Source organism: Xenopus tropicalis, chromosome 2 (genome assembly GCF_000004195.4).
Source record: "Xenopus tropicalis strain Nigerian chromosome 2, UCB_Xtro_10.0, whole genome shotgun sequence".
NCBI classification, from domain to species: Eukaryota; Metazoa; Chordata; class Amphibia; order Anura; family Pipidae; genus Xenopus; species Xenopus tropicalis.
The window spans coordinates 162,391,308-162,401,548 of record NC_030678.2 but is presented as its reverse complement, the minus strand read 5'-3'; the positions used below and the strand labels follow the sequence as shown (position 1 = coordinate 162,401,548).

Sequence of the window (10,241 nt, the reverse complement as noted above, 5' to 3'; positions counted from 1 at the left end):
CTATATCTATCGTATATATTCCTTCCCAACTGCACCCAGACCACTTTCTATCTGACAATAATACAACTAATAACCCTCACAGACACTGGCAACCTTCTCCCTCTGTCACACACTCCTCCTTCCCATTGAATTTAATGTATACACATGACATGACACGAGTAGCCTACAGCCATGTATACAGGCATCGCCTGCCCGTGTGACTGGGCTCAGAGCCCCAGTGTGAATGAGCCACTTCATCTCCGTGTAACCCCGCCCAGCCCTCAGCGTGTGGCGCAGCGGAGCCACGTGATGTGTGACGCGGGGCGTGACGTCGCGCTGCCTGGTTACGCGTCCTGGCTGCTGTTGACAAGAAGCAGATCTGTGGGACCGCTGGCTGGCCGAGTCCCTATACATGCCGCCCCGGCAGCCTCCCCGCTGGCCGCCAATGAATTCACTCATTCACTTTACAGCTCGCAGTTGCTAAATACCGTTCGGGTATTGGGACTTCATTCCTCAATTATAAAGGAGAAGGAAACATGCAAAGCCAACCAGCTCCCTCCTACTCGTATCCTTTCAATGGGTTATTCCTATAGCATCTGCCTTGGTCTTTTTAGGGTTTGATGTGGGCCCTGTGTGCAGGGACCCTCTTAATATTTAATGGCATTTTGTGCATTAATAATCTGAAAAAAGGGTTATTTGCAGAAATTAACTCTTTAAGTGCCAGAGAAGGTAGATTCTACAGGGTGCAGCTGCTATATCCTTACTACTAGGCACCTGAATGGGGGGGTGCAGTTGTCAAGGTGTCCCCTTGGGTGCAGTTATCAAGGTGTCCCCTTGGGTGCAGTTATCAAGGTGTCCCCTTGGGTGCAGTTATCAAGGTGTCCCCTTGGGTACAGTTGGCAAGGTGTCCCCTTGGGTGCAGTTATCAAGGTGTCCCCTTGGGTGCAGTTATCAAGGTGTCCCCTTGGGTACAGTTGGCAAGGTGTCCCCCACTTCAGCAGCCATGGGAAAAACATGTCTGTGAAGTTCCTGTGCCCCCCCAAGCTCCACATGCCTGCAATACTGCCAAAGATCGTGGCCCTCCTCCAGTCAGACCTTGTGGCCCTCCAGCCGTTCCAGCCTGCCCCAGGTAAGTGTCACACATACATGCCATTACATTTACAGGCGGTTGGGGAGCTTTTGCATATTCGCAGCACACACATATACACATAAGCATGTAACACAGTACAGGTATAGGACCCGTTATCCAGAAAGCTCGGGACCAAGGGTATTCCAGATAAGGGGTCTTTCCGTAATTTGGATCTCCATACCTTAAGTTTACCAAAGAATCAATAAAACTGCAATTAAATCCAATAGGATTGTTTTGCATCCAATAAGGATTATTTGTATCTTAGTTGGGATCAATTACAAGGTACTGTTTTATTATTACAGAGAAAAGGGAATCATTTAACCATTAAATAAACCCAATAGGGCTGTTCTTCCCCCAATAAGGGGTAATTATATCTTAGTTGGGATCAAGTACAGGTACTGTTTTATTATTACAGAGAAAAGGGAATCATTTAACCATTAAATAAACCCAATAGGGCTGTTCTGCCCCAATAAGGGGTAATTATATCTTAGTTGGGATCAAGTACAGGTACTGTTTTATTATTACAGAGAAAAGGGAATCATTTAACCATGAAATAAACCCAATAGGGCTGTTCTGCCCCCAATAAGGGGTAATTATATCTTATTTGGGATCAAGTACAGGTACTGTTTTATTATTACAGAGAAAAGGGAATCATTTAACCATGAAATAAACCCAATAGGGCTGTTCTGCCCCCAATAAGGGGTAATTATATCTTATTTGGGATCAAGTACAGGTACTGTTTTATTATTACAGAGAAAAAGGAAATCATTTTTTAAATTTAGAATTATTTGCTTATAATGGAGTCTATGGGAGATGGCCTTTCCGTAATTCAGAAATTTCTGGATAATGGGTTTCCGGATAAGGGATCCCATGCCTGTATTATTGCATAGTCAATAGTATACCTTTTATATACATTTTTTTTAACTTTTTTTTGCTGTGTTACATGTTTTTTTGCCTTATAAAAGTTTTTGGCTGTGTGACTAATGTGGCAGTAAATCACACTGCGTATGGGTGTGTTTTGGTGCTTTTATTGCATTTTTAGCTCTGATGGTTTTTATTGGATTTAAGTTATTTTATTGCATTCTGCAATGTTCCCCATTACATGTTTTAGCCTGTGAAATCTTTATTTACAAGTTTTCTCATTTTTTGAGGCCTCTGCTGGTGATATAAGTTGTGTAATCCTATGCATATTGGGCATCAAACTTTCAGAAGACCCCTGGCGTTTCAATTTAGGTTGTTTAATGTTTATACATAACTATATTTGAGAGATAAGATGCTGTAAATTGTAAAAAAAAAAAAAAAAAAGCTAACTTTAGTAAAGCTTTGCATTTCGGTAGTTTGGAGTAGAAAAACATTTACCCATTTTGGATTCAGAAAATTGTATGCTTAATAAAAATACATGGTTTCTGTGCTCCGCTTTGGTTTTCTGGAGTAAACAACGATTTCGTAATGTCCACGATAATATAGTTTAAAATTCCACAACTTTTTCTTGCTTTTCGTTGACTTACACAAAAAAGTCGTATTTTTCGCAAAGACTACGGCCATTTCGGAATTCATTCAAGCTTTGGTATCGTGACTATTTTTTGGCCAGGTTGGATCTCTAGAGTGCCATTGAGTCCTATGGGTGGCTTCCAAAATCATACATTGATGGTTTCAAAGTCAGAAAGGTTTTCGTGCTGTTTCCGAACGTTTGGAACCGTAACCAAGATATTTTCGTGACGTTTTCTAACATATGAAATGTTTGAAAATCACATCATGGTAACTCCGAATTTTTTGCATATCGTGATTTTAACCACAAAATAATTGTGGTTTAATGAATGGGCCCCTTTGTCTATGACTAATTAAGGAAACTGATATGTTGCGTTAATAACATTTTTGTTTTTATTATAGGGATGCACAGAATCCACTATTTTTTGATTTGGCCGAACCCCAAATCCTTCGTAAAAGATTCAGCCGAATACCCAACCGAATCCTAATTTGCATATGTAAATTAGGATATGGAAGGGTTAAGGTGCTGCAAAAAATTTTCAACTTCCGTGTTTATATAATAATAAGGATTTGGTTCGGCCGGGAGCATGAATTCAGCCAAACACAAATCCTGCTGAAGAAGGCAGAATCCTGGATTCGGTGCATCCCTAGTTTTTATTATACTTTTTGGTGACCTACGTGATTTCTTGAGTTCCTACCCCTTTTTTGGTATATATGATAATTTTTTATAGTTTCTGGGGGTGACTGACACCAGCAGCCAAAATTTTTTTGCTCCATACCACTACAGTGTTGTTATTATTGTTACTTTTTATCGCTTATTTTTCTATTCAGATCCTCTCCTAGGCATCTTCCAGGGCTCTCATTCAGACCACTACCTGCTTGCTAAGGTAAACGTGATCCTAGCAATCAGATAGCAGTTGACATTCCAAACTGGAGAGTTGCTGATCAAAAAAGCTAAATCGTTCATTTAAAAAATTGCAGATTGTATTAGAATATCACTGTCTGCATTTTACTAAAATTTGAATTGCAGCATTCGAGCGTTGATCTAGCTAAAACTATATTGCAAATATTTCTCATTGTGCGGCTGCCATTACGTCACACTTCAAAGTCAAACCTTTTATTTGTACAGCGTTGAATGATGTGTTGTAGTGCTGCAGAAACTTTGTGTTCTATAATTAAGTCTATAAGTCTGTATAATCTATTAATAAAACTACAAGGCTGCTTTGTTCCTTGACAATTCAGGATACTTTATGATATTAATATGACTGATGTCTACTATGCCCTGTGGGGAGCAGTGAAGTCATGCTTTACGATGTAGCAAGCAATTGTGATTTTCAAATGAGTAAACAGACAAGCAATTGTCAAGGCAGGAAGAACAAACCATTTTATCATATGTATAAGCATGGTGAGATGCTGGTGAAGGAAAAGCTAGCTGATGAGTTTACACATGTACCATTGTAGCTCATCTGTGACATAATTATAGGTTGTTACCTAAAGGAGCAGTTCATTTTCAAATTAACTTTTAGTATGTTATAGAATGGCAAGCAACTTTTCAATTGGTCTTCATTTTTTATTTGTTATAGTTTCTAAATTATTAGCCTTTTTCTTCCAACTTCTTCCAGCTTTCAAATGGGGGTCACTGACCCTAGAACTATTAGTCTGTGAGGCTACTATTTTATTGTTGTTGATATATTTTATTACTTTTCTTTCTGTTCAGGCCCTCTCTTATTCATATTCCAATGTCTCACTCACATCACTGCTTGGTTGCCAGGGTAATTTGGACCCTAGCATCCAGATAGCTGCTAAAATTCCAAACTGGAGAGCTGTTGAACAAATAGAGTAATAATTTAAAAACCACATATAATAAAACATTGCATCAAACTAAAAGTTAATTCAAAGGTGAACAACCCCTTTAATATAAATGAACAATTAATATTTTGGTCCAGGCATCAACGAGCCAATGCGGTCCCTGATCCAATGAAAAATCAAACCTGCCCGATTTTAGGCCAGATATCGCTCGCGCGGGCCCGTCGTTAGTGCCCATACACAGGCTGATAACCTGCCGAATTGGTCTAATGGACCAATATCAGCAGCTAGAATCGGTCCGTGTATGGCCACCTTTAGAGTTGGCCAGTAAGGGTGAGAATTGGGCAGTACGAATGAATATTTTGCTGAAAGCTGATAGTTTCAATTTACCATTATAAACAACAACAAAGTCAAATGTATAAGCATTTACATTTATCAATCAAGACATATCCCTTAACTCAGTCCTGCTTTAAGAAACCAAAAATCACATCTGGAAATAAACTTGGATGAAGAAAGACAGGAGTTGCTGGAAGAACAAAAATTATGTCGAATTCGAGCGCAGAAATTAAGCATAGAGACAAATCGACGAAGAAAGTAAGTCTATACTGGTGTTTCTTAAAGGGATACTGTCATAATTTTTTTGATGTACTTTTTATTTCTAAATTACACTGTTAACATAGCAAATAATTCCCTCTACCATTTAATTTTTTTTCCTTAAACCAACAAATGGATTTTTTTAGCTGTAATATTGGTGTGTAGGCACCATCTCAGTGCATTGTGCCTGAGTCTGAGCTTTCAGAAGGAGCCAGCGCTACTCATTAGAACTGCTTTCAGCTAACCTATTGTTTCTCCTATGTAACTGGAAGAGTCCCAAGCCGGACTTGGATTTCTTACTATTGAGTGCTATTCTTATACCTACTGGGAGCTGCTATCTTGCTGCCGTTCCAATTGTTCTGCTGATCGGCTGCTGGGGGGGGAGGGGATCACTCCAATTTGCAGCGTAGAAGTAAAGTGTGACTGAAGTTTATCAGGGTGCAGGTCACATTGGTGTGGCACCCTGGGAAATGAAGAATATGGCTAGCCCCATGTGAAATTTCAAAATTAAATATAAAACAATGTGTTTTTGAAAAACAGACTTCAGTGCAGGATTCTGCTGGAGAAGCTCTATTAACTGATGGGTTTTGGGAAAAAACAAGTTTTCTCATAACAGTATTCCTTTAAACTTATTCTCAGGAAGCCTAGAAATTCTGCATTTGCATTTATATACCATATTTTGATTCCATTTTTGTTACTGTTAGTGGAAACTTTACCTAACAGATTGGTGACCCATATGTAATAGTGAAGTTAAAGAGGGAAGTGTTTTGCCTATGGCACATTAGGGTTAGGTCTTAGCTGGACAAATTCCTAGTAATTAATGGCCTGTGAAAAACAGAATGGTCTTGAATAGGCTAAGGAGCAGATACAACAAAAGGGGCAGGAACTCTGGGAGGGGTCTTCAGGGTCTCTGTGCAGCAGTATTTAATATGTTAATGGCACCCTACCTGTCTCTGTTTAGGTTTCCTTATTTAAGTTTGAAGTAATTGTATTTGCTTTTCAAACTGTTTCTGTTCAGCTGTCAAGTGGGCAAATGTTGAGAAATAAATGTGTAGTGTTATTCCTGTTATAGAGCCTACTTTTGCAGCTATAAATGTGTTCCTAAAGGCTGCCATATACCTGCCTATATCTGATCAGCTGGGTGATAGACTGATACTAAATGAGTGGCTATACTCCGTATGGGCACCTTTCTGTTGGTCTGTTTGTTTGCTCTAACAGCCTAAATGATGGAACAGTATAAAGTGAAAAGGACCTACAATCGATGAAGCAACCAATATATATTGTAACACCAAAAATGAAGTATATGTTGAAGGGCAGGTTTGATTTCCCCTTCAAGTTGAGGACCTTGTCGTCTTGTTGATGGGGTCTTTGACCCAAATCTCATTTGTTGAGATCCAGTCGTTTTGCACTCGGGCCAAGCAATTGAATCGGCCTAATATTGCCCACCTTAGGTTGACAAAGTGGTGAAAGATCCCCTCGTTTAGCCCATAATATAGCCGACTTTAACCTGCTTGCAGATTCAGTTTCATATGAGAGCCATTGTTCTTTTCTTTCTTTCATAATTCTTATTGCCTTCCAGTGCTGTCACTTGGGTATTAGCCCAATTGTGGCAGATATAAACCAGTAGATACAAACCAAATACAAACCAGTAATGGCTGAAAGTTTGCAGAGGAAAAAACAAACCTTGCCCAGCTTTGATTACAGCCTTGATAGAGAATGAAGCAATCTATGCGAATCTAATATATAATACATTTTGCATAAATAACCGTCCATAATTCACTTTTTATGTATTTAGTAGAACAAAGACCTTTTGTTAACTAAACATTATGATACTTTTATTTAGAAGCTTGCAGGTAAACGTGATACTCTGCCATGGAACGTATGGAATGCATTAAGGCCCATGTTCTCATTTGGAGCATTCATAGGTTAAGAGTTACCTTAGACCTAACTTATTAAAGGCTATAGATAGATTCTATGTCCTGAAGATCCTTTGTTACACTAGTTCTTAGAAAGAATAAACCATTCTTTGGTTTAGTGATCCTGAAACTTACACTGTACCGTAACAATCAGCTCTTTTCCATTCACTTCATGCATTCATTTGCTATTAATGCAGCCGCAATTTTATTGCTGCTCGGGGATAGATACACCGCTAATTACTAAACAGACACTTTCACTGGAATAAAAGCTTTGTTTCTAAAAGTAAATTGAAATATTCGCAAATACCTATCCGGTAGTGATGTGTGGGGCAGGAAAAACTCAACAACCGCCTGACCTGAACCCGCAAAACCTTAACTCATACCCAACCCTGACCCTCAAAACTTTGACCCGCACCCAAAATATTGGCATTGCAAGACCCGACCCATACCTGCATCTTTCCACTCCATATGCTACTTCTTGTGTGGTTTTGTTTCTAAGACAGGAAATAGGGGCTGGAATGAGGGATAGGCAGAAGAGGCATGTGTCTAGGGCGCAACGGTAGTGGGGGGCACTATGCACGTACCTCTTCTTTCACATACCCCTAGTCTAGGCCCTTGTCCCACCACCGTCCCCATGTTCATTACTTTCCACTCCCTGTCTCAGGCACACTCGATTGTTTGCACAAATATGAAGGTTCGGCCGGGTTGCCTAGGGAATCTGTAGGAGCAAAGGTGGAGTGTATTTTTCCAGTCTGTCCCACGCCCAAACTGGACCTGTACTGGTCAACACACACATCACTACTACCGGGCAAGCTTTAAAGGAGAACTAAAGCTTAACTAAGGAAATAGGCTAGAAATGCTGCACATTATGTTTTGGGCTTCTGTACTGGACTTCTGTGCCTCCTTAGATGCCCCCATTAGCTCCTCGTCTTGTTTTCTCCTTATTCACTGCCTATACTCTGTGCTGCTGCTGTCACTTACCTGAGCTTAGGGACCCATTCACAATATACTATACTCATTCACATTCACATTACATGGCAGCTTTGAAGTCAGTGCAGTTGTCATCAGAATTTAACAATCAGCCCTGTAGCATCAGTTTATATTACAGGCCAGCCTAATTTTCAGCTTGATAATTTACTACAACCCCTAAGCTCAGCTTCTCAACAGCTGCCCAGAGCACACTGAGCACGTGCAGTGCCACTGACAGATCTAACAGAATCCAAGATGGGGAGCTCCTGTGACTACTGTAAAGACCTATATCATTATTAATATAGAGATGCTGAACCTTTTGGCTAGTGCAGTGAGTAGTATAGAAAATATGGCATTTCTGGCCATATTTGTTTTTAGGGTTTAGTTTTATGTTGTTTAATGTTGCTTTTAGTTATTAGTTGGGCCTTATTCAAATTGCAAACATTCATTTACCTCGATTCAGTTGGTCCCGCTAGTCAAATACGAAAAAATACCCCCCTCCCCCTCATTATTATCCCTGACTTCCAGGAATAGCTAGAAGGCCAAAATGAACATTCATCCCAATTTCCCATGTAACCAATCTACAGGCTGGGCCCCCTTAACTCATTATCATCCAACAGTTTGGGAACATCTGCATTAGGCTGTGAGTAGCAGTGATATAGCTAATAAGAAAATGAATAATTATGTAATATATAAGGATGAATATTTACAGAATGAGAGTTAAAATGCACGCTTCACACACATATCCTGTAAACATTGCATAAATATTGCTCATTGCATGCAGAAAATCCATTAAAAACCAGCACGTGTATAATTTCTGTCTATTACACATTGTAGGTTACAAAACAACAAACTTAGCAGTGTGCTCATCATTAATAATAATCATGCCAGTACAGGCAGTAAATAGAATTGCTCACATTATGCTTAATCACTAGCATGTTGGCAGAGCTTCTCTGTTTACAGGGAAAATCTATTAAAAGGGATCAGAAATAATCAGATTACAAGCAGCATTTTCCACAGTCTCCTGTAACCACATACCCTGTAAATGCAGGATGTGAATAAATTATGCATTGCAAAGTACATATTTATCATTGGGACTGCCAATAAGAGACTGTCGTAGGCTGTAAGAACAGAATCAGATGCAGTCTAGCTGGGCATACACTCACTTGGTGAGGTCTCTAAATGAACTGATTTTTACCGACCAATACACCGGGCCAAATTAGGTTGATCTGAAAGTCTGGTGCCTAGGTCTTTGATCAGACCATAATAGGAGTCCTTGCTAGATGGGATTTTCTAACCTGCCCATTGGATGTCTGACCATTTTTGGCCAGGTAATCAGTAGGGGTGGGCCAGTAAGCTGCCATATTGGTCTGGAGGGACAAGTTGGAAACTTATATTGGCTTGTGTATTGTCATCTTTAATTTTGGTCCAGACCTTTGTGTGTACAGGAGGCAAAGGAATGAAAAGGCTTTTTCTGTTTATTTAATGATTTTGAGTTTTTTGTCTTAAAAGAGAACTAAAAATGGACATACGTTGGCAGATTTAAGCTACCGATTCATCAGCTTATCTGCCCATGTATAGGGACCCCTGACGGGCCTACCTGACCAATCAGTGAGCCAATGTGGTCCTTGCTCTGTCAGGTCCTATTATCATCATCTTAATATAGTCATTTGACTCTCGGGCCAAACGACTGGATTTGAACGATTGGATTTTCACTCTGCAAACTTTTTGCAGCGAATTAAAAAAAATTAAAAAAAAAATCAGCCATGCGGAATTTTACTGCGAATCCATGCCATCACAACCACTGACAATTCAGATGTGGAAATCGAGCCCCACTTATGGTCTCGTCCAAATGAAATTCTGGGGTGCATATGCACAATTTGTACATGTATAGGGCTCATTTACTAATATGGAGCTAAATTACACAGGTGCTTTTGCCAATAGCAGCCAACCAGCAATTTGTTTCATACAGGCTGCAAGTCAGAAAAATGAAAGCTAACTAGATTATTGCAATATTTATAAATCAGCCTTTATTTTTAAATTCTCTTCGTGGCCTTAAAGTGAGCAAGCACCAACAAAAATATTTCTCTTGTGACAGGGTTCCATGTCGGCTATTAAATGGCAGCCTTATTTGTGGAGCTGCATCTTATGAATAAATATGAGGGCCTAATTATAATGCAATATGTAGAAATATATACCCTAATAACTATGCAATGTGTCTAGCACTTTGGTTTCTGAGATCTTTCTCAGCTCATCTAGGTTCTTATAATTGTAATGTAATATTCTGCTAAGTCTGCTTCAGTATTTTCATTTAGGATATGCCAGCATTCCTGTTTTTTTAAGACACATATAATTGCAGG

The 10,241-nt window shown here is 39.5% G+C and overlaps 1 protein-coding gene across 1 annotated transcript in view; it reads left to right on the top strand.

Annotated features, from left to right (window-relative positions):
* The first annotated feature begins 215 nt into the window (after positions 1-215).
* The window catches only part of cep126 (centrosomal protein 126), a 32,534-nt gene continuing 22,508 nt past the window's right edge, over positions 216-10,241 (top strand). Inside the window, exons 1-2 of the mRNA XM_031897322.1 lie at positions 216-544; positions 4,877-4,996. Coding sequence (XP_031753182.1) covers positions 516-544; positions 4,877-4,996 — 149 coding nt within the window. The 5' untranslated portion in view covers positions 216-515. The remainder of the gene's footprint in view (positions 545-4,876; positions 4,997-10,241) is intronic.